Genomic DNA, 25,087 nt, shown 5'->3' with positions numbered 1-25,087 from the left:
CGAGAATCATGAGAGCGGTGAGCTGAGAGCTCGACGCTGCCGCCGCTTCTCTAGGTTGCCGCTCTTACGCTATAGCAACGAAAAGGAAGCGCTGCGTAAACGCTGAGCGCCATGACGTCACTAACCTGACCGTGGAAGTCGGCCATCTGTGAACCTGGCAGACTGAGAAGATCCTCCCGCCAGCAGGGGGCAGTGAGCGGTTTACGCAGTTCTGCCGGTCAGGGTGGTACCTCGCTCTATCGCTGGTTCCCGGTGACTGTACTGGAGCCGGGGCGGAGAGTGGATGAGAGGAGTAGGGATATGTGACTGGCTGTCATATGTATCAGCAGAGCTCCAGGATGAGGGAGAAGAGGGGCAAGCGACGGAGAGCGGGAAGGAAGGAGGCGGTAAGTATACACTGCTGACGAGCCACGGTCACAGGGCAGACACACAGGCCAGAGCAGACATGGCCTCCTGTACACCAGGAAGCCTCCCCGCCATATGCTTTGTCTCGCCATCCTGTAGCCTCAATGGGAATACTCCATGTTCAGAGTGTGCTCACGTTTCTCCGAAGTCTCCGGCTGTGTTCACATTAGTGTAGGCAGTAACAGACACCATGGTGGTCTCAGCTGCCGCCCCCTGCATTGGGAGCCTGTGCCCAGCACCATACACTGTACAGCAGCAGGCTATGGGGAGGATGCCAATCAGTGCTGTAGAGGGGGCACAGTCCGGAGACCCCATCACACTGCATGGAGAGGAACAACTCTAAGGCTGTTTGTACACGTTGCGGAATGTGGCGCAGAACTTTCTGCACAAAATCCGCATCTCCTGGCAGAATCCGCAGGTGCAGATTTGCCGCGGTTTTTACCACTGCGGATTTCTATAATGGAGGGGTGCAGGAATGCTGCAGATCCGCACAAAAGAAGTGACATGCACTTCTTTTAAATCCGCACCGTTTCCGCGCAGTTTTTTTTTTTTTTTTTTTTTTCACATTGATTTACATTGTACTGTAAATCACAGTGCAGATCTGTAGCGTTTCCGTGTGGATTTTTCCACACAGCTTTTTTTCATCCCATTGATTTACATTGTACTGTAAATCACAGTGTGGATCTGCAGCGTTTCTGTGCGGAAAAATCCGCTGCGGATCCGCATTAAATCCGCATCGTGTGCACATAGCCTTAAAGACACTTTATTAGGTGTGCTGGGGATGCTGAGACCTTATGGAGAGGTCGGGGACTGGACACAGGTTTTATTGGGAAATCCTGGTGATAAATTCCCTTTGAAGGGAAATGGTCATACGATCCGTGCTGCCCATGCTCGATCCCAGCCAGGTATATTATTCTACTCTGAAACGCTCTGGTGTTGGCAGATCTGTCTGGAGACCAGACTAGTGTGATTCTTCCTAGCGCCTCTCTGGGTGATTGACAGGTCTCTCCCTATGTACACATGAGGGAGAGACCCGTCCATAATCTAGCAGCGCTGGGCAGAGCCTGGCTAGTCTTGTCTTTCCCTATGGTCCCCAGCTACATTGAGGGTAGCATGAATCAGATGACTGGTTCCTTGTAAATCAGAGGATGACTTGGATCCAGCATCCGTTGTAGGCCACAGATTACATGTGAACAGAGCCTTATTGCTTGCAAATGGTTACTTAATTCTACAACTGTGACCTAAACGGGGTTTCCCATAATGAAATCATACCACCTGTCCAGCAGAGCTGAGATGAGGGTCTGATGATGGATCTCTCACTGATCGCTTACTTGGGGACACTTGAATTCCCTGTGTGAATGGAATGGTAGACTGGTGGCCACAAATTCTTACACCATCTGACACCGTTTTTCTAGCTTCAGAAAAGTTTTAGCCCCCGGTAAAATTTGTTGTTAAAAAATGTGCCTTACCATTCAGGTGCCGAGTCTCTGCCATTGCTCTGCTCTCTGTTTGCAGCACTGTCATCCAATTGACAGTGCTGTAACCAATCCCCGAAGTCAGCGACTCATGCCATCTACATGGGCAAAGCCGCTGAACTCCTTGAATTGGCTGCAAGGCGCGATGATCACGCATACTACTACATCACGCCACAAATCTCGGGATCAGTGGTAGGCACAGCGGGCCCAGGTATATATCTCCTGTCCCATGGATAGGTCATAAGCTTCTAATATAGGAAATCTGATTTTCTGTCTTCTGATATTTCATCCAGGCGCTAAATATCTCTTAAGCAACAATGCTCAAACCCAATGAGTTTTTAGATTCTGTAGAGTCCATTTTGGGGATCTGAGAACCCAGACTGAGACATGTATTGAAATGTAAGTTGATGATACAAGGTATGCAGTATCTGTTTCTCCTAGTCATCAGCGTCAGTTCTGTTTGTACTGGCTCACTACTAGGCCTCATTTATCAAACCTATCTTAGACTAAGAAAGTGTACTGATGCTCATAGTGACTAATCAGTCTAGTTTGAGTTTGTTAATTTGCTCTGGAGACATCCCGGAGGTTCTTGATTGATTCCTGAAGTTTGGAGGCCAAGTCAACAACTTAGCCTCACTCAGATGTCGGTGTTCATTCTTATATTCCAAAGGAATGGTATGAATTCCATCAGTGTTTGGTCAGTGTGTTAAGGCCCCTTCACATTAAGCGACGCTGCAGCGATACCGACAACGATTCGGATCGCTGCAGCGTCGCTGTTTGGTCGCTGGAGAGCTGTCACACAGACCGCTCTCCAGCGACCAACGATGCCGGTAACCAGGGTAAACATCGGGTAACTAAGCGCAGGGCCGCGCTTAGTAACCCGATGTTTACCCTGGATACCTTGCTAAAAGTAAAAAAAAACAAACACTAGATACTTACCTACCGCTGTCTGTCCTCCAGCGCTGCGCTCTGCTTCTCTGCTCTCCTCCTGTACTGTCTGTGAGCCGGAAAGCAGAGCGGTGACGTCACCGCTCTGCTTTCCGGCTCACAGACAGTACAGGAGGAGAGCAGAGCACAGCGCTGGAGGACAGACAGCGTTAGGTAAGTATCTAGTGTTTGTTTTTTTTTACTTTTAGCATGGTAACCAGGGTAAACATCGGGTTACTAAGCGCGGCCCTGCGCTTAGTTACCCGATGTTTACCCTGGTTACCAGTGAAGACATCGCTGGATCGGTGTCACACACGCCGATCCAGCGATGTCTCCAGGGAGTCCAGCGACGAAATAAAGTTCTGGACTTTATTCAGCGACCAACGATCTCCCAGCAGGGGCCTGATCGTTGGTCGCTGTCACACATAACAATTTCATTAACGATATCGTTGCTACGTCACAAATAGCAACGATATCGTTAACAATATCGTTATGTGTGAAGGTACCTTTAGTTTTTACTAGGAGTGCTTTTCACGTTTGGATAAATTACAAAGCTTCTCCTTATCCACTACAATGTTAAAGGGAACCTGTCACCCCGATATTCGCGGGTGAGGTAAGCCCACCAGCATCAGGGGCTTATCTGCAGCATTCTGTAATGCTGTAGATAAGCCCCCGATGTTACTTGAAAGATGAGAAAAAGACGTTAGATTATACTCACCCAGGGGCGGTCCCGCTGCTGGTCAGGTCGGATGGGCGTCTCCGGTCCGCTGCGGCGCCTCCCATCTTCATTACAAGACGTCCTCTTCTGATCTTCAGCCACGGCTCCGGCGCAGGCGTACTTTGCTCTGCCTTGTTGAGGGCAGACAAAGTACTGCAGTGCGCAGGCGCCGGGCCTCTGACCTTTCCGGCGCCTGCGCACTGCAGTACTATCCTCTGCCCTGAACAGGGCAGAGCAAAGTACGCCTGCGCCGGAGCCGTGGCTGAAGATCAGAAGAGGACATCTTGTAATGAAGATGGGAGGCGCCGCAGTGGACCGGAGACGCCCATCCGACCTGACCAGCAGCGGGACCGCACCTGGGTGAGTATAATATAACGTCTTTTTCTCCTCTTTCAGGTAACATCGGGGGCTTATCTACAGCATTACAGAATGCTGTAGATAAGCCCCTGATGCCGGTGGGCTTACCTCACCCGCGATTTTCGGGGTGACGGGTTCCCTTTAATAAGGGTATATTTCCACGAGGCGTATTCCGAGCGCTTTGGACGTAGCGGACACCCGCCCCGTCCAAAGCGCTGCCGGCTTTTGTACGTGTGGTGATTCCGGATGTGTACATTGAACCATGTGGAATCACTGCCTCCTATACGTAGAACAGTGCTATTTATCTTACAGGGATTGAGCGTCTCCACAACATAAATAGACATGCTGCGGTCTATAAAGACGCGCCGTATGTGCGTATATGCAGGTTTGCCACCTGTGTCTTTGAATGCATAGAGGAGATGGGATTTCATAAAATCCCCTCCACTATGCTGTAACATCTGGACGCTGCGACTCTACAGAGTCCGCAGCAAATACACCACTTGGAAACTGTAATGGGGTCTACCAAGCTGGGGTACTTCTTTCAGTACCACCCCGTGTTTCAGGAGGTCCACTCTGCTTTGGCTGGAGTCTGAATGAAGGACGCTGGCTGGAATTCCTTAAATTCCTGGGCGCATATAAAATATCACTGCTTCTCCAAGTATTTCCAGTCTGAACACACAGAATATATCACACAGATACAGAGGGCAGGCCAGACATACATTATAATAGCCGCTGGGGGCCGTAGCCTGCCGATATTTACTGTGGGAATTACAAAGGTCGGGGGAGGACAGAAGGGGGATATCTTGTCCCCTCTGCCCAGGGGCGCAGCCTGTGGGCTAATGCCTCTCACATGGAACCTATTATACATGCATATAACTGCACAACATATTCTGAGTGCTGAGTGGTTCCATAACATGTAACACGGCTCCCCTTTTCAGCGACGCGATCGGCATACACAGTCTGATCCTTAACGGATCGGTTTGGGGATGACCGAAGTTTATGGGGTTGGTACAAGTTCCGTTTGTCGACTTAGTCCATCGGCGTTACCGTTTTGTTTGCCGGGTCTGTAGTGGATGGTGAAGTCCAGAGGTTGTAGGGCTAAACTCCACCGCAGTAATCTGGTGTTGTCTCCGGAGACCCGATTAAGCCAGACTAGGGGATTATGGTCCGTTAGGAGAGAAAACTGTCGTCCATACAAATATGGTTGCAACTTTTTGAGTGCCCATACTATTGCCAGGCACTCCTTCTCGATGGCCGCATAGCTCATTTCACGCGGCAGTAGTTTCCGACTCAAGTAAGCTACCGGGTGTTCTTGGCCATCTCGCCCGACTTGAATCAGTACTGCCCCCAATCCAAACATAGAAGCGTCTGTGTGAACCAAAAACGTTCAGTTGGATCGGGTGCGGCCAATACAGGGGTATTGGTGAGGGCGTCCTTTAGTTGGCGGAAGGCTTCCTCACACTCTGGGGTCCAGGTTACCTGGCGGGGTTGGTTCTTACGGTTCAGATCAGTGAGGGGCTTGGCCACGCTGCTGTAATTGGGAACAAATTTCCTGTAATACCCCGCTGTCCCTAGAAACGCCATGACCTGGGTTTTAGTGCGTGAGGTGGGCCATTTGGCTATGGCCTCAATCTTGGCTGGTTCTGGTCTCTGTTTCCCACTTCCCACCCAATGCCCTAAGTACTGAACCTCTGCTTTGCTTTCTTGTGCAACCAAGTATTCGGCTGAGGGTGCCAATACTTTTGTCTGGCCCATTTTTGGAGTTTTGTGTGAAATGATCAATGTTTTGCTTTTTGCTTCATTCTCTTTTGTGTTTTTTCATTTAAGACAAATTAAATGAAGATAATAATACCAAATAATTTATGTTTGCAATCATTTTCAGGAAGAAAATGAGTATTATCTGACAGAATTGCAGGGGTGTCAATACTTTTGGCCATGACTGTATATCACGACTGTTCCCAGCTCAGAAACCTGCAAATTCTTGTAGTGCACTGTGGGGGATTCATAAGTCTGAAGTCACACAGAATGACTGCAGACTTTTCATTTTAGACCGGACAACCCCTTTTAATATTTGGTTACCTCCGTAGAATGTGAGACCACAAGAACAGGGTCCTCTCCCCTCTGTACCAGTCTGTCACTGTAAGTTTGTTTACTGTAAACGATATCTATAACCCTGTATGTAACCCCTTTCTCATGTACAGCACCATGGAATTAATGGCGCTATATACCGTAAATAAATAACACCCTTTGAAATACATAACTGCAATCAATAGCTTCCTATAACTATTAACACGTTTCTTGCAACTCTCAACTAGAATTTTAGACCACTCTTTTGCTGCAAACTGCTCCAGGTCTCTCATATTTGAATGGCGCCTTCTCCCAACAGCAATTTTAAGATCTCTCTACAGGTGTTCAAGGGAATTTAGATCTGGACTCGTTGCTGGCCATGTCATAACTTTGTTTCCATCCATTTTATGGGTGCTTCTTGAAGTACCGTACTTTCCAGCGTATAAGACGACCTTTTAACCCCTGAAAATCTTCTTTAAAAAGTCGGGGGTCGTCTTATACGCCGGGTCTCGTCTTATAGGGCGGGTGGATATGGTGGGTGGGGGGGAGTGGTCCCGATGACGAAGAGAGGGGAGAGGGGGCGTCTCACTGGGAAAGGTGTAAGTGGAGTATTCCCCATTACCTCATTGTAGCAAAGCAGCGATGCTCTCTGTGATGGGGGGTGGGGGGGTCGGCGTCGGTATATCTCTGTGCAGCATCGGGGCTCTGCTGGCATTTCCTCAAAGCCTGGAGGCACCGGCAGCTCTATTGCTGCCATGCGGTGGCCTCCAGGAAAGTGGCCGCTGGGGGCTGCGCATGCTCAGATTCAGATCTCGTCTCCCGAGATCTCTGGACGAGATCTGAATCTGAGCATGCGCCGCCCCCAGCGGCCATTTTCCTGGAGGCCACTGCATAGCAGCAATGGAGCTGCCGGTGCCTTCGGGCTTTGAAGAAATGCCGGCGGAGCCCTGATGCTGCACAGAGATACTACGCCGCGGCCCCCCAGCACAGAGCTCCCACACTGCACAAAAAGCCGCCGCCCCCAGCATAGAGACCCCACGCTGCACATAGAGGAGCCGCCGACGCCCCCCCCCCCCCGCCCCCCAGCACAGACATCGCTGCTACAATGAGGTAATGGGGGATACTCCACTTACACCTTCCCTGTGAGACGCCCCCTCTCTTCGTCATCGGGACCACTCCACCCTACCATATGCACATTGGTCACCCGCCCTATAAGACGACACAAGGCGTATAAGACGACCCCTGACTTTTAAGAAGATTTTATATTTTAACTAGAAAATTTGGGGGGGTCTTCTTATACGCCGGAAAATATGGTATGTTTGGGTCATTGTTTTGTTTGAAGACGACCTAGGCCACAAACCCAGCTTTCTGACACTGTGCACTACATTGCACCCAAAATCCATTGGTAATCTTCAGGTTTATGATGCCTTGCACATAATCAATGCACTCAGTGCTGGAGGCAGGAAAACAACTTCAAAACATATTTGAACCTCCACGATATTTGACTGTTGGTGCTGTGTTCTTTTCCTTGTAGTCTTTATTGTGTTTTCAGTTAAACAGTAGAATGATGTGCTTCACCAAAAGACTCTATCTTGGTCTCATCTGTCCACAAGATTCTTTCCCAGAAATGATTTTGGCTTGCTTACGTACATTTTGGCAAACTGCAAATCTAGCTTTTCCCAGGATGTCCCTCATGATGGCACACCAGGAGGTAGTCCTTCTCATTCTCTAGGAACAGTAAACACATGAACAGTTAAAATCCTCTCCACCTCATCCTCAGTGGTTTTCCTGTCCCTAACAGGACAGATGCAGGAGAGGACCTGTTGAAGCACCAGTTGGTGAGAAACGGCTGTAGTTCTCCAAGCATTCCATTCAGCTAGGTTGGGGATACCTTCAGGGGATATGGATGATCTTACACGAACTTCTGACCAAGTACACATGCAGTACAGGAGACGCTCCAGAGATGCCAGGACCATCTAAGAGGGGTCGGCAGGTAAAAATCCTGTCTGGTCTCGTACATTTTGACTCTCCTTTCTGTCTGGTCTCGTACATATTGGCTCTCCTTTCTGTCTGGTCTCGTACATATTGGCTCTCCTTTCTGTCTGGTCTCGTACATATTGGCTCTCCTTTCTGTCTGGTCTCGTACATATTGGCTCTCCTTTCTGTCTGGTCTCGTACATATTGGCTCTCCTTTCTGTCTGGTCTCGTACATATTGGCTCTCCTTTCTGTCTGGTCTCGTACATATTGGCTCTCCTTTCTGTCTGGTCTCGTACATATTGGCTCTCCTTTCTGTCTGGTCTCGTACATATTGGCTCTCCTTTCTGTCTGGTCTCGTACATATTGGCTCTCCTTTCTGTCTGGTCTCGTACATATTGGCTCTCCTTTCTGTCTGGTCTCGTACATATTGGCTCTCCTTTCTGTCTGGTCTCGTACATATTGGCTCTCCTTTCTGTCTGGTCTCGTACATATTGGCTCTCCTTTCTGTCTGGTCTCGTACATATTGGCTCTCCTTTCTGTCTGGTCTCGTACATATTGGCTCTCCTTTCTGTCTGGTCTCGTACATATTGGCTCTCCTTTCTGTCTGGTCTCGTACATATTGGCTCTCCTTTCTGTCTGGTCTCGTACATATTGGCTCTCCTTTCTGTCTGGTCTCGTACATATTGGCTCTCCTTTCTGACTGGCCTCGTACATATTGGCTCTCCTTTCTGTCTGGTCTCGTACATATTGGCTCTCCTTTCTGACTGGCCTCGTACATATTGGCTCTCCTTTCTGTCTGGTCTCGTACATATTGGCTCTCCTTTCTGACTGGCCTCGTACATATTGGCTCTCCTTTCTGTCTGGTCTCGTACATATTGGCTCTCCTTTCTGACTGGCCTCGTACATATTGGCTCTCCTTTCTGTCTGGTCTCGTACATATTGGCTCTCCTTTCTGTCTGGTCTCGTACATATTGGCTCTCCTTTCTGACTGGCCTCGTACATATTGGCTCTCCTTTCTGTCTGGTCTCGTACATATTGGCTCTCCTTTCTGTCTGGTCTCGTACATATTGGTTCTCTTTTTGTCTGGTCTCGTACATATTGGTTCTCTTTTTGTCTGGTCTCGTACATATTGGTTCTCTTTTTGTCTGGTCTTGTACATATTGGTTCTCTTCTTTTTGTCTGGTCTCATATATTTTGGTATTCCCTTTATTTTTGCATTGCATAGGCAGTTGTTGGATTATATTATGCAGTCCAGAAATCTGTATACAATTAATCAAACCTGTCAAACTTTTTTTTTGCTGATCCGAGAATTTGCTATCCATTTCTTCATTTTATGATTTGTTGTACTTTGTGAGGGAAGGGGATTGGGAAGATTGTAGTTCCTGATGTGATTAGTTTATTGAAATCTTTTTAAATTTAAAGGATGACCCAAAGCTCAGAAGTGGTCACTGCAAGAACCAAGTAGTCTTTATTATTATTATTATTATTATTTACATTGCACCATTGAATCCATGGTGCAGTACATGAGAATGGGTAGCATACAATTACAGATATCACTTAGGGTACCGTCACACATAACAATATCGTTGCTTTTTGTGACGTAGCAACGATATCGTTAAGGAAATCGTTATGTGTGACAGCGACCAACGATCAGGCCCCTGCTGGGAGATCGTTGTCGCTGAGGAAAGTCCAGAACTTTATTTCGTCGCTGGATCGGCGTGTGTGACGCCGATCCAGTGATGTCTTCACTGGTAACCAGGGTAAACATCGGGTTACTAAGCGCAGGGCCGCGCTTAGTAACCTGATGTTTACCCTGGTTACCAGCGTAAACGTTAAAAAAACAAACACTACATACTTACCTTCAGCTGTCTGTCCCCGGCGCTGTGCTTCTCTGCACTCCTCCTACATCCTGTGTCAGCGCCGGCAAGCCGGAAAGCACAGCGGTGACGTCACCGCTCTGCTTTCTGGCTGACCGGCGCTGACAGTGCAGAGGAAAGCAGAGCGCCGGGGGACAGACACGGAATGTAAGTATGTAGTCTTTGTTTTTTTAACGTTTACGCTGGTAACCATGGTAAACATCGGGTTACTAAGCGCGGCCCTGTGCTTAGTAACCCAATGTTTACCCTGGTTACCAGGGACCTCGGGATCGTTGGTCGCTGGAGAGCTGTCTGTGTGACAGCTCTCCAGCGACCAAACAGCGACGCTGCAGCGATCGACATCGTTGTCGGTATCGCTGCAGCGTCGCTTAGTGTGACGGTACCCTTACAGTAAGCAAACTAACAATTGCAGACTGATACAGAAGGGCGAGGACCCTTCCCTTGGGGGCTTACATTCTTCAGGATGGGGAAGGAGACAATGGGTTGGGGGGTTGCGGCAGCTCCGGTAGTGGTGAGGAGGCAGCAGGGTCAGTGCAGGCTGTAAGCTTAGCTGAATAGGTGGGTTTTCAGGTTCCGTCTGAAGGATCCGAATGTGGTTGATAGTCTTGTGTTGGGGCAAAGAATTCCAGAGGATGGGGGATATTCGGGAGAAGTATCGGAGGCGGTTAGGTGAGGAGCGAATAAGTGTGGAGGAGAGAAGGAGGTCTTGGGAGCAGCGGAGATTAGTTCAGAGATATATGGAGGAGACAGGTTATGGATGGCTTTGTAGTTCAGTATTAGTAATTTGAACTGGATACGCTGAGGGAATGGGAGCCAGTGAAGAGATTTGCAGAGGGGGAAAGCAGAGGGGTAGCTAGTCTTTCTATGGAAAGATGTGTTGGAAACAAAACCATACCATGCAATAATTCAGTCATTGATGGTTTTGAAATACCAAACCTGGAGACTGGGTGTAGTTCTTTAGAAATAACATAGTGACTATTGCATTGTCACCATGAGTGCAGCAGAAGTGTGAAGGAATTTAGTTGAGAAGGCATGAGTCATTCTCTCAGGAGCCTTCACTAAACTGAACTCTTCTGCCACCTTGTGGAAAGATGGATTATTGGAATAGTGTAAAGTATCTGCTAGTTTTCACTTCATACTAATCTCGCTTATAATAAAAAATTTTGCACTTCACAGAATTGTAAGACCTTCACTAAAGTCCATATGCTTACATGTAATATTTTTATTTTACAGATGCTCTCATCAGATACCGCAAAGGCTGGTACAAGTAAATTACAAAGCCAAGGAACGCAAGCTGATGCCTCTCCTGACTCCAAGTGCCCCATATGCTTAGATCGGTTTGATAATGTTTCCCACCTTGACCGATGTCTGCACAGGTTTTGCTTTCGTTGCATCCAAGAATGGGCGAAGAACAAAGCTGAGTGTCCACTATGCAAGCAGCCATTCAATTCTATTTTTCATAGTGTTCGTGCAGAGGATGACTTTAAAGAGTATGTATTGAGGCCCACAGTAAATGGCTCATTTGGAAGTCCGGATGGACATAGGTTTCGATATCGCACCACTATGACACGAGACAATTATTTATCTCTGAGGTCATTAAGGTCATCTTCTCGAAGAACATTTACACCTCCAGACAATGGTCTTCTTTTTGAAGGAAATTCAAATGTGTCATCACAGCAGAGGAGTAGTAATATTCATCAGATGATGCGAAGGCTTGCCACGAGAAGGCAAGCCAGTTCAGAGGGACGAGCTATGAGACAAATTCAAGAGCAAGAGCTGGTAAATTTCCGGAGATCACTTTATCGTGCTGGATTACGTGTCCGAAACATTCAAGATGGCGGTCGTTACCGTGATATAACTGCTGAATTTTTTCGCAGAAATCCTGCATGTCTTCACCGGTTAGTGCCCTGGCTGAAACGGGAGTTGACTGTATTGTTTGGTTCTCATGGCTCTCTTGTGAACATTGTACAGCACATCATTATGAGGAATGTGACATTGTATGACATGGAAAGCCAGGCTTTTGTAGAGGATTTGCATCCTTTTCTCCTGCATCGTACTGATCATTTCATCCATGAGTTCATCAACTTTGCGCGTTGTCCTTACAATATTGACGCTTATGATCAGCATGCAAACTATGATTGTCCTGCTCCTTCATCTGAAGAAAGCCGGTCAGAGTCTTCTGTTATTACAATATCGCCTGATGAAGTAAATACTAGAGAGCCAGATGTGCCTTCATCTTCTCTTGATGTTGGGCAAGCTCCTTGGGATGACGAAACACCAGGACCTTCATACACTTCTGTTGATCAACCAGTCTCTTGGACACCAAATCTTTCCGATGTCTGTTCACTACTTGATGCCTGTTCATCAAGTACTAGACAGACTGCTACTGATGCAAAAAGTGCCACTGAAGAAGTGCAAGAGAAAGCTGTTTGTCCAGATGACTGTGTCATAGTAGGCTTTGTTAAACCTCTGGCAGAAAGGACCCCAGAACTTGTAGAACTGTCTTCTGATTCAGAAGGTTCCCTCTGTGAAGTAAAGATTGAACAGGCTAAAAAACCTCAAATCAAGCCGTTCACCTTGATTGAAAGTAGTGGTTCAAGTAGATCATCATCTGTTATTTCATCACAGTCAAGTGAGGATACATTGAAACCTAGCCGCAATCATAAGGGATCAGTAGAAAAATCTCGCTCAAAAAAAATGAAGAAACACAAGTCAAAGGAAACTTCTTCTAGAAATCTTCATGGATCTAGAAAAGAAAAAGGGCGTACATACAGAAATCAATCTTCAAGACGCAGGACACGGTCTCCAAGCTCAGACTGTTACTCTCAGTCATCTCGTAATAAGGCTTATGAGTGTCGCAGTGGGAAGCACCGCAAGAACAGCCTAAGAAACAAAAAATCTCCAGATAAGAGCCGGCATAGAAGTTGCTGGGCAAAAAAGAAGTCCAGGTCTAGAGATAGGAGTTTATCATGGAGAAGTAAGACTGTGTCATTAACTAGTGAAAGTTCAAGAGAGAGAGGTGGCTCCTGCTCTACAAATAGAAACCTTAACCGAGGACGATCATGGAGCAGAGATAGTGACAGTGACCATAGTCCAGACAACTATCGGAGTACTTATCAATGGGAATACACTTACTACAGCAGAGACCGAAAGCGAGATGGCTATGAGCAGTCCTTCAGAAAACGTGCACGTGGTCGTTATTCTAGACCATCTTCCAGCCCAGAATTCACTGTGCAGTCTTACTCTGCGAAAAAAGATTTGAGAAGAAAAAAGAGCAACACTTCTGCAAAACCGCATCACCGTGATAGATATCGCTCCAGAAGTCGTTCATGTAGTCGAACAAATACATCAGGGGCAAGTCTTCAAAATGATAAACCTGGTGGAAAGCGAAAGTACAAAACTCGTCATCTGGAGAGACAAGAGGAGAAAGGTGGCAACCGGGAAGTGGTGGCTAAAAAAAGCTACAAAGACGATCAAACTGAAACTTCTTCAAATGAGCCAAAGCGCAGGAAGAAAACTCGAAGCCCTAGCGTTGAAATAGTATATGAAGGGAAGGCCATGGAGGGCTCAAAGTACCACAAAAAGAAAAAAAAGCACAAGAAGAAGCACAGGCACCAACAACCTGCCAACTCTTCAGCTTCTTCTCCCATTATTATTACAATTGATAGTGACAGTGATATGCCGGCTGTAGAAGAGACCATTTCCAGTGACAAAAATACTGGTATCCATGATGATAATCATAAGGACTCCGCACCCAACCTGTCACCATCTACATCTACGACAGATGTTACACAAGTGGTTGGTGAAGAACCAGCAGGTCCCTCATCCAAAGACTGTGATGTTTTCTCAAGTAATAGACATTTAGATGCTGCTACGGGCATACTAGATGGTTTACATTTTGATGATAGCTCCAATGAGCCTTCTCTTCCAACACCCAGTAGTCCAGATGAAATAGAGTCACCACCTTATGTGGAAGCAGCCATGGTGGAACTGCCTCTAGCAGGCTCAAAGTCCGAACAGGAGAATGCAACATCCACAGCGCCTACTTTTCTAATGGACTCCCAAGATAATCTTTCTGAAACCTCTCAAGAACTATTTGCTGACACCATCAGTGAATTACTGGAAAGTATGACTACACCTACAGTTTTATGAACCGATCTCCGCTTTGCTTAAAATAAAGACACCTTCTCTTTAGAACAGTTTTTACAGATTCCTAATTTCTAATTACTCAAGTCTTCTAGTGTTCTTTTGACCACAGACAAGCTGCATGAGTTCATGTGTTGGTACACCTTACCAAAATATATATATCTACAAGCCTAATTTTATATTTTAGTTGAGCATTCAGCTAATTTTAGGTCCTAAATTCTGATTAATAGTTTTTCAAGGGATTTGAGCTCCCTTTTTTTTTCTTTAAACAGAACTACTAATTGAATTAAATCGGAAGCTCCCAGATTCCCCTATGCCTCCCAAATCGCTACCATACAGCTATAAAACCCTATTCGTACATTACAGCAATAATAGGCTTATGAATTATCCTCATTAAGCAGGACTAGTTTAGAGGGGCATTGATTTTCTAACGATCTTCTAATTTCACCCAGGGGGCCTGATGGACATCCTCCTCACAAGTTATAGGACCTTTTGGACCAATGGAAATCTTGTGCATTCGTAAGCTGGCTGCCTTTCAATGTGTTGATGGAATTGGAAGAGCATTCCCCTGACTTCACTGTACGTGCCCAAGCAGGATGACGTGCGATTTCCAACAGTCTGAAGATGCCATAGCTTGTAAGGGGGATGTCAGTCAAGGTCTTCTGGACGTGCTTATAGGATCTAAAACCCAACTAATTTGGAGGAAACACCACTGTGCCAGATAATCAAATTATACGCAGAACATTAAAAGTTGATTTTTAGAAAATTGACCCATTTATGTAAGATTTAAGCACTTTATCAGGGCTTTGCAGGTGGAGTCAGTACAAAATAGACTGATTTCTAAAATATAGAATACATTGGGTACAGTACTACAATGCAGGATGCACTATAAATGTTTTAAGAGTTTGGGAAACTTATGAAGTGTCCTATAAATGTATTTTCTATTACCGATCTAAGGATTTCGACTTTTAGTTGAGATGAATCTGTTCTGCACTTTATATACATGCTCAGTAGTGAGGCACGGCTGTGGAGTCAGCCCTGTTTGTCTAACGTATGAATGTACGTTGTGTAGTGCTGTGGTTTGGGAGGCATAGCTGATGGGTTTCCGTTAATGTATTTCAGACTGCAGCATTGATCAGTTATCTATTGGATTGGACATGAATGCTTGCTCGTTGGGGGTATTACCTAAGTGTTTTGCAGTTTCCCATCAGTGCTATAGACTTTGAATTGAGTGACAGGTTGCATGTTCTCCTGCTCCATCCAAATTTCTCTTAGCAGCAGACTTGCAACTGAGGGGCTGGGATCCCACTGGTTAAACCCTCACCAATCCAGCCTGAAGCATTTATCACCTACGCACTAGATAGGTGATTACTTCTAGATTGGTCAGAGTCCAAATGATTTCAAATTGAAATGTTAGTAGTTGTGGCCACACTTAATGTGCAAGATCCGTGGACTTTGTATATCGTCTTTTGCTATTCACTTTTAATTATTTAAATAGATACCAAATATAAGTGAAATGTGAGAGGCACAAAACTTTTTAATCTTCTGCAATCCTTTTGTACTCCATAGACACTATGTATAGAAATTGCCAGTAGATACTCTCTCCCATAATTGACTTGTACAACAGGTCATATATAGATTTCTCCTCTTCAGTCTTCTAGTGCAATCTACAATATGAAACTTGTGACATGTTGGCATACAGTACAGCCAAAAGTTTGGACACACCATCTCATTTAAAGATTTTTCTGTATTTTCATTACTATGAAAATTGTAAATTCACACTGAAGGCATCAAAACTATGAATTAACACATGTGGAATTATATACTTAACAAAAGTGTGAAACAACTGAAAATATGTCTTATATTCTAGGTTCTTCAAAGTAGCCACCTTTTGCTTTGATGACTGCTTTGCACACTCTTGGCATTCTCTTGATGAGCTGCAAGAGGTAGTCACCGGGAATGGTCTTCCAACAATCTTGAAGGAGTTCCCAGAGATGCTTAGCACTGGTTGGCCCTTTTGCCTTCACTCTGCGGTTCTGCTCACCCCAAACCATCTCGATTGGGTTCAGGTCTGGTGACTGTGGAGGCCAGGTCATCTGGCGTAGCACCCCATCACTCTCCTCCTTGGTCAAATAGCCCTTACACAGCCTGGAGGTGTGTTTGGGGTCATTGTCCTGTTGAAAAATAAATGATGGTCCAACTAAACGCAAACCGGATGGAATAGCATGCCGCTGCAAGATGCTGTGGTAGCCATGCTGGTTCAGTAGGCCTTCAACTTTGAATAAATCCCCAACAGTGTCACAAGCAAAGTACCCCCACATCATCACACCTCCTCCTCCATGCTTCACGGTGGGAACCAGGCATGCAGAGTCCATCCGTTCACTTTTTCTGCGTCGCACAAAGACACGGTGGTTGGAACCAAAGATCTCAAATTTGGACTCATCAGACCAAAGCACAGATTTCCACTGGTCTAATGTTCATTCCTTGTGTTCTTTAGCCCCAACTAGTCACTTCTGCTTGTTGCCTGTCCTTAGCAGTGGTTTCCTAGCAGCTATTTTACCATGAAGGTCTGCTGCACAAAGTCTCCTCTTAACAGTTGTTGTAGAGATGTGTCTGCTACTAGAACTCTGTGTGGCATTGACTGGTCTCTAATCTGAGCTGCTGTTAACCTGCGATTTCTGAGGCTGGTGACTCGGATAAACTTATTCTCAGAAGCAGAGGTGACTCTTTGTCTTCCTTTCTTGGGGCAGTCCTCATGTGAGCCAGTTTCTTTGTAGCGCTTGAAGGTTTTTGCAACTGCACTTGGGGCACTTTCAAAGTTTTCCCAATTTTTCGGACTGACTGACCTTCATTTCTTAAAGTAATGATGGCCACTCGTTTTTCTTAGCTGCTTTTTTCTTGCCGTAATACAAATTCTAACAATCTATTCAGTAGGACTATCAGCTGTGTATCCACCAGACTTCTGCACAACACAACTGATGGTCCCAACCCCATTTATAATGCAAGAAATCCCCCTCATTAAACCTGACAGGGCACACCTGTGAAGTGAAAACCATTCCCGGTGACTACCTCTTGAAGCTCATCAAGAGAATGCCAAGAGTGCAAAGCAGTCATCAAAGCAAAAGGTGGCTACTTTGAAGAACCTAGAATATAAGACATAATTTCAGTTGTTTCACACTTTTTTGTTAAGTATATAATTCCACATGTGTTAATTCATAGTTTTGATGCCTTCAGTGTGAATTTACAATTTTCATAGTCATGAAAATACAGAAAAATCTTTAAATGAAAAGGTGTCCAAACTTTTGATCTGTACTGTATATTTCAGATGTGGCAGATTTGTCCCATAGATTTCTGATACTGTAATATGCTTTAGGAATGTTTAAAAAAAAAAAAAAAATCAAAATATAAAATACAAAGCATGCTAAAGAGTTGCAAAGCCATTCTCATTGTGTGCCTAATTTGCTTGTCACACAGTGCTCATAAAACATTAAACCATTTAAAAATTTTCAATATTTTTTCCCCCGTTTTATTGTTCCAACATTTTATAGATTATGGTACGGAAAAGTCACTGTTTTAACTCTTTCCAACACATGACAACTACGTCATATGCAGGTCCCGGTCTCCGTGTTTGTAGCCGAGCTCTGCCCCCAGCTGACGGCAGCGGCATTTGTAGCCTTGCGGTGTCATTTTAAGCGATAATAGTTACCCACCCATCACGACAGCCAGGGGTCTATTGAAGAACCCCATGCCTGTCCTGATCGTACTCCTATGGAGACCAGCCTGTGGTACAAGCAGTCGGATGATCCACGGGTTCAATAACTTTTTAAAAACTTGTTTTCCAGTTATCTCTAGATCTGCAAGTCTGATCTATATCAAGATATAAAATGAATGAGCCCACTTGGTAAACATCATAATGAGAAAAAAATCAAAATGCTGTAACTTTTTCTTTTTTTGTCTTTTTCCTTTGGGTTGCTGCAAGACAGCAAAAAAAACACTAGGCCTCAAAATGTCATATTTATACCAAAATGCTATCAATAAAAGTCAGCTCAGGACATAAAAAAACAATGTTACGAGTCGTGAGTGACACTAAATTTTTTTTTTCTTCAAATTTATATTTTTTTCACCACGATATAGTATGGACGGTAAAATGAATAGTGTCATTCAAAAAGCAAGCCCTTATATATTTGAACAGGAATATAAAAAAAAAAAAAACAAAGTTATGGCTATAGGAAAAAGAGGAGAATTGTCTGATTGGAAACTGGTTAAGATCTGTAAATAATCTGTGCTTGGTGGATTAAATCAATACCACACACTTAAGGAATTTATTGGGATTTCAGACATTGTAATGTAAGGCTATGTGCACACGTTCAGGATTTCTTGCAGAAATTGTCTGAGAAAAACCTGAAATTTTCTGCAAGAAATCTGCATGCGTTTTTTGCGTGTTTTTGGTGCGGTTTTTTTTTTGCGGATTTTTCCGGACATTTCCCAATGCATTATATAGTGGGAAATCTACAAAATTAAAGAACATGCTGCAATTTTTACCGCAATGCGTTTTTTTGCGGAAAAAAAACGCATCATGTGCACAAAAATTGCGGAATTCATTCTAAATGATGGGATGCATAATGTATGCTGTTTTTTTTTTTTTTTGTGGTTTTATAGCGAAAAAAACGCGAAAAATCAGCAACGTGTGCACACAGCCTAAATGCAACTTCTTCCCTGTCCTATACTGCAGCAGCAAGGAATTCTCACCTCTCATCTATTTAGAAAACTTTGGAGATTTTTATGTACCACTTTTAGAATTATGTAAAATATATAAATTTTTTATGAATGTCTAATTTTTATATACTCAGGGCTTTTTAAAGCTAAAAAAAAAAAGCACCACCATGAAAATACAATCCTAAATAAATGGCCACATATATAATGTTTAAAGGGAATCTGGCAGCAGATTATTGCTATGTAATTTGGGAGCACCATGTAATAGCAGCCGAGTCCCTGATTAAAGTGATGTCACTTAGTGGGCTGTGTTCCTGTTTCACTACAATCAGCATTTTAACAGCAGGAGATTCATTACAGGATAACGTGGAACATGCAGGTTAGTCCAACCAGGTCCCCAGCACTAATTTGTGGCTCTATTACTATATAACGTACACAGAAATCAGTGCGGTTATACACAGCTCAATAACATAGACTAGACTTTCTGTGAGTCAGGTCACCAGGACATGCACTTTCAGATGTTAGGCCAACAAGGAATGCTGGGAAATTGCAAATATGAAGGGATAAATTCTAGGATACAAATTACTGGAATCCATGATAAAGGGTTATTCCCAAGGGGTATGTGCACACATTTAAGGATTTGCAGCAGACCTTTCTGCACCAAAAATTTCTGTTGGCAAGAAAAAGACTAAAGGTACCTTCACACTAAACGATATCGCTAGCGATCCGTGACGTTGCAGCGTCCTGGCTAGCGATATCGTTTAGTTTGACACACAGCAGCGATCAGAATCCTGCTGTGATGTCGCTGGTCGGGGCTAGAAGGCCAGAACTTTATTTGGTCGCTGGCTCTCCAGGGGACATCGCTGAATCGGCGTGTGTGACACCGATTCAGCGATGTCTTCGCTGGTAACCAGGGTAAACATCGGGTTACTAAGCGCAGGGCCGCGCTTAGTAACCCGATGTTTACCCTGGTTACCATGCTAAAAGTAAAAAAAACAAACGCTACATACTTGCCTTCTGCTGTCTGTCCTCCGGAGCTCTGCTTTCCTGCACTCACTGTGAACACAGCGGCCGGAAAGCAGAGCGGTGACGTCACCGCTCTGCTTTCCGGCCGCTGTGCTCACAGCCAGTACAGAGAAGCACAGCGCCGGGGACAGACAGCGGAAGGTAAGTATGAAGCGTTTGGTTTTTTTTTACTTTTAGGATGGTAACCAGGGTAAACATCGGGTTATTAAGCTCGGCCCTGCGCTTAGTAACCCGATGTTTACCCTGGTTACCGGCATCGTTGGTCGCTGGAGAGCTGTCTGTGTGACAGCTCTCCAGCGACCAAACAGCGACGCTGCAGCGATCCAGATCGTTGTCTGGATCGCTGCAGCGTCGTTTAGTGTGAAGGTACCTTAAGTAAAATATGCACAGATTTTAGAGTGTTTATTCTCATTAGTTCGGGTGAAAAACACAAAGAATTGTTCTTTTCCTTTGAAACTTCTTCAAATCATGACATTCAGAAATCTCATTCACTTTGCAGGTACAGTAAGACGCTTCTTGTGGCAGACAATGTATGAACAAGCCCTAAAGGTACCGTCACATTTAGCGACGCTGCAGCGATATAGACAACGAGCCGATCGCTGCAGCGTCGCTGTTTAGGTCGCTAGGAGATGTCAAACACCGGCAACAGCTGAACGATGCAGGAACGATCCAGTGACGTACTTATCGTTCTCGCTGGTTGTTGCTCCATGAAAAACCATTGCAGGCATCGTTGCTTTTGGTGTCAAACATGACGAATCAAGCCAACCTGACGACCAAATAAAGTTCCGGACTTCTAGCTACGACCAGCGATGGCACAGCGAGATCCAGATCGCTGCTGCGTGTCAAACACAACGAGATCGCTATCCAGGACGCTGCAACGTCACGGATCGCAGTCCTCGTTGGAAAGAGTGTGAATGTACCTTAAGATTGCAAGTTATCATCTTATCGATAAGATAGGTAATAACTTGCTGATTATGGGGGTCTGACAAATAGGAGACCCACTGATCCTAAGAATGAGACTTTGAAATGGAAAGGTGGATGCTCTCTGTGGAATTGGTAAGCCAGACCTCCGATTCCACAGCACTGGTCACATAAAGTGCAGCACAGATTCATCTCACCTAAAAGTCTAGCTCCTTAAATCTGGAACAGAACAGACATTTATAGGACATTTCATAACTTTCCCAAATTCTTAGGAAAAAATATTCATATCCTGCATTGTACTACTGTACCCAATTTATGATAGATTTTTGGTTCATTTTATACCAACTCCACCAAATGGACACCGACTCTGGCTTCACAGCCCTGGTTGCACACACATACTGCCTATCTATTTGCAGCTTATGGCACTGCCGGCGATGGCACGTTGACGATGCATTTCAGAGCAGTTGAACCCCCACCAATCTGTAAGTCATCACTATGACACTGACTTGCTGTCTTGGGAATATTCCTTTAAATAGGATGGAGGAACTAACAGTATGAATACACTCTGAGTGCTGGTGCTATCATTTCTGGAAAAAAGCTAAATAAATGTCCACATTTGGCCAGTTTACGTAGCCATTAGGCAGTTGGCATTGTTTTCATGGTTGTCCTTATTGTGGTGTGACTTTCAGTATTCCTGTGAGCTGTAAATATATGTATTTTAATTCTGCCTCCGTGTATATAATGTTATATATGGCTTTTCTTTGAGTGGACTTTTCTGTAACTTTTCTACTGTAATTAATTGCCTGCATTGTGTATTATCATAAACTGACAGCAAAGCTAAAGATGATGTGTGTGGTTTGTTTGTTTGTTTTCTTTTCCTTCTTGCAAGGCTTCTAGTGTGTATTTTCTATGATCTACCCTATATACAGCCCATGGTCTATCTGCATCAACTTTTACAAAAGGATATCAATTAAGACCCCTTTTTTAATTGGCAACTTAAACCGTACATGTACTATATGAATGGCCACTTGTCCAAGATACAGAGCAGCACCTGGTGCACAAATATTGCCATAACTTTTGGTCTTGTTTTTCCTGTGTTTTATTTTTTTTACTCAAATATAAAGGCTCTGCATAAATAGCAATCCCATAATACGGTACTTTACATCCTGTAATAGCAGAAACATTCCAAGAACAACCATAAGATCTGTGGGGGTATTTTCTAACCATTTTTTTGTATCATGACTACAAATTACTGTACTTTCATTCCTTTCTTACTGTGATTAGGTGCCAGTCATTTCTGCCAATCTTTTGCAATTAAAACTTTGGGCTGCTTTGGTCAATAGCAGCTGTGACATCTAAATTGTTAGATACAAGCAAGGGGTCCCTTTTGTTGCTGCTGGGGCTCTACTCAGAACTCCTATTCCACAAGCAGGGCTTCGTAGGAGATTGGGCCCCTTTCCGAAGAGTCAGAAACATTGAAAACTATAATATCTTTTCCATTTGGTGAAGTTGATAACAAAAAATGCCATAATTTCCAGGGTTTTTTTCACCATACCTTCCCCAAATAAGGTGGAATTCAAACTGATCAAAATATTGTGTACCTCAAAATAGTTCCGACCAAAAAGCAGTTTAGTCCCACAAGAAATCAAGCCAGAACATTCCTATATGTTACACAAATTAAAAAAAAATGCTTGCATTTATTTACTTTTCTCTTACTCCCATGACGGCACCACGGAGAGAGAGGGATCCGCCCTCAGGGACAGGAAACCCACAGGTTAAAAAGGCGGGACCTCTCCTCCACCTCAGTTCGGTTTCCTGTCCCTGACTGGGAACCCACAGTTACCTGACGTCGCGGGATACCGGGGACCATCTGGCCGAATTCAGGCAGCGGGCGGCCCTGCTGCGGTCGTAGGTGGAGGTTCTCCCTGAAGGCACAATCCGGGGTCGGCGGGCCTTGTACGAATGTGCAGGGAAGAGGCAGTGAAGAGGACACCAGTCTGCCTCTTTCCTTCAGCAGCAGCAGCTGGTAATAGGTAGCGGCGGCTACCTGGTATGTTACCGCCGGCTTAGGGTCCTGGGAGGAGGTGGTGGCGGTCACCAGCAGGAAGCGCCAACAGGAGACAGCAGCGGTGGCTGCTGCAAGGCTTCCGTCCCTCCTGGGAGCCGACAGGAGCACGCGCGCGCCTGGGGCTGGCGGCGCATGTGTGGGGGTCATTTCCGGGTCGGCGCAGGGCACCTCTGGGAATCCGGATGCTGCTTTGTGCTGTGTGCTACAATATGAAAGCGGAAGAAGAAGAACGCTAGGCAGCTAGCAGAGGAAACTGCAATCCCCGCAGAAGAAACGCCCGCAGCAGCGCCATCACCTGCAGCGGAGACCGCAACAGCAGGGCGGACCTGTGCAATGCCACAACTCGGGATCCCAATGCAGCAGAGGCTCCAGCGGATCCGGGAGAAAATCAACGGTTCAAATGGAGGAAGCTTCCCCAAACACCAGAACCGGTATCTCCCCCACATTAGGAGGGTAAGTGACCTCCGTGAATGTATATATTCCAAATAGGGATTCATTGTGGAAAGGCACATCGAAAATCAAACATAAAGTGTGCCCACTTTGCTCCACAAATTTACCCGCTACCTGGGTAAAGAAACTGCGACATGCATAGAGAACACAATAGGTAAAAGAAACGCAAGGCCAGACATAAATCCCAGGAGTCTAGCGTTAAGTATAGTTCAGATAGCTCTACGTCCTCCTTTGCATCCTCAAAGGGTGGAATCTTATGTTTGACGGACTAGAACAAAGGAATCGCAGGGCGTTCCTGTTAAATAAAAGATTTGGGCCCTAATAAAAAAGGAGTGGTAAAGGCCAGATAAAAAAAAGTCTGTTAACACCTAAGAGAAAATACCTATTTGACCAAAATTAGATGTCGCAATTGCGAAGACCTCTAAAAAAAAAAAAATAATAATTTTTTGCATTGCCCTTTGAAAGCATAGGAACTCTCAAAGACCCTATGAATAAAAGGGCCGACATCTTCTTAAAAAAGGCTCCTGGGAAGCAGCTAGCGGGGGTTTAAATCCCGGGATAGCTGCTACATGTACTGCCAGAGCATGACTAGATCACCTGGAGACCCAATTAAAAGATAAGACTTCAAGAGAATCTATACTAGTCTCGGTGTCAGTAATGAGGGGAGCCGCAGCATGTATAGCGAACTCCTCCATAAATTCAGTGAGACTGACAGCAATATCAGCCTCATTCTCAAACGCAGCAAATAGAGCGCTATGACTGAAGTGCTGGCCAGGTGATCTACAAACTAAGGCCAGCTATGCTCCATACCATGTCAGGGCGAATTTTTATTCGGGCCCACCCTGGATGATATTCTTGGAAAAGCTGTGGACAAGAAAAAAAAAAAAAAAGCCTTCCTAGGTTTTCCCAATCAGTCTTATAGACGGCCCTTTTCAAGGTTGAGGATGGGAGGATAAGAGATTTAAAGGCAGAGGCTTCATGTTTAACAAACAGGATAATAAGCGGCCCCAATGAAGGTGCGCCTCAGGTAGGAGGGAGACTGACATACTTTCACCAATTCGGAAAAAAATAAAAAAAATCAGTAAACATAATCAAGACGGGTCTGAAGTTGAATTTCCATACGATGCCACATCATCAATTTGTCGCAACACCACAGAGGGAATCAGAGATCAAATAGCTGGCCATTCAAAAGTAAGTCTACAGTCTCCTTTTTAAAGAACGTCCTACAGGAGGTCCCACAGCAGGAGGGGACAACAGGTTTCTACTCCCCTCTTTTTCTATGGACAAAGCCAGATGGAACTTTCAGGACAATAATAAACCTGAAGAACTTAAACAAATACCTTGTGATAGACAGCTTCAAGATGGAAACAATAAAATCATGTGTCAGAACCCTTCATCTGTCTTGCTTTATGACTGTAATAGACCTAAAGGATGCATACTACCATGTGCCGATCCATCCGGATCACCGAAAATATCTCAGAGTGGCGGTAGTGATGCAAGGGGAATTGAGGCATTATCAATTCAAAGCTCTCCCCTTTGGTCTTGCCATAGCCCCGAGGGTGTTTACAAAATTAATGGCAGAAGTGATGGCTCACATAAGGGAACAAGATGGGTTAATTGTTCCTTATCTGGACGACCTCCCAGTGATGGGCAGATCCTCTCTCCATTGCAATCAGCAGTCGGACAAAGTGACGACAGCCCTATCAAATCTGGGTTGGTTTTTGAACCTAGAGATATCCAAAATTATCCCAACACAAGTACAGCAGTACTGGGGGACAATAATAGACTAAAAAAAAAAAAAAAAACGAGAGTCGTCTAACAGAGTTAAAAATTTCCAACATGACACAATTGGTGGAGCACTTATAACATTCTCCAGTCATTTCTTTAAGGAAAGCAATGTCTATATTAGGATCGATGACAGCCTGCATCCCGGCGATCCAGGGGGCTCAGTATCATTCC

At 45.0% G+C, this 25,087-nt stretch overlaps 1 protein-coding gene across 1 annotated transcript; it reads left to right on the top strand.

Moving 5' to 3' along the window:
* The first annotated feature begins 213 nt into the window (after positions 1-213).
* On the top strand, positions 214-13,997 carry TOPORS (TOP1 binding arginine/serine rich protein, E3 ubiquitin ligase). The gene is made up of 2 exons (XM_069766410.1): positions 214-386; positions 11,038-13,997. Exons 1-2 carry the CDS (start codon positions 318-320, stop codon positions 13,954-13,956), a joined length of 2,988 nt encoding a protein of 995 aa, XP_069622511.1. The 5' UTR covers positions 214-317; the 3' UTR covers positions 13,957-13,997.
* Positions 13,998-25,087: the final 11,090 nt, after the last annotated feature.

The sequence above is a fragment of the Ranitomeya imitator genome, chromosome 1 (assembly GCF_032444005.1).
Source record: "Ranitomeya imitator isolate aRanImi1 chromosome 1, aRanImi1.pri, whole genome shotgun sequence".
Lineage (NCBI taxonomy): Eukaryota > Metazoa > Chordata > Amphibia > Anura > Dendrobatidae > Ranitomeya > Ranitomeya imitator.
This window is presented reverse-complemented; position numbering and strand designations above follow the sequence as displayed.

Bases quoted from the DNA above. Each gene is read 5' to 3' on its own strand.
- TOPORS (XM_069766410.1), top strand. From the start codon at position 318: ATGTATCAGCAGAGCTCCAGGATGAGGGAGAAGAGGGGCAAGCGACGG. The intron at 387-11,037 runs GTAAGTATACAC...TTTATTTTACAG, and splicing joins GAGCGGGAAGGAAGGAGGCG to ATGCTCTCATCAGATACCGC.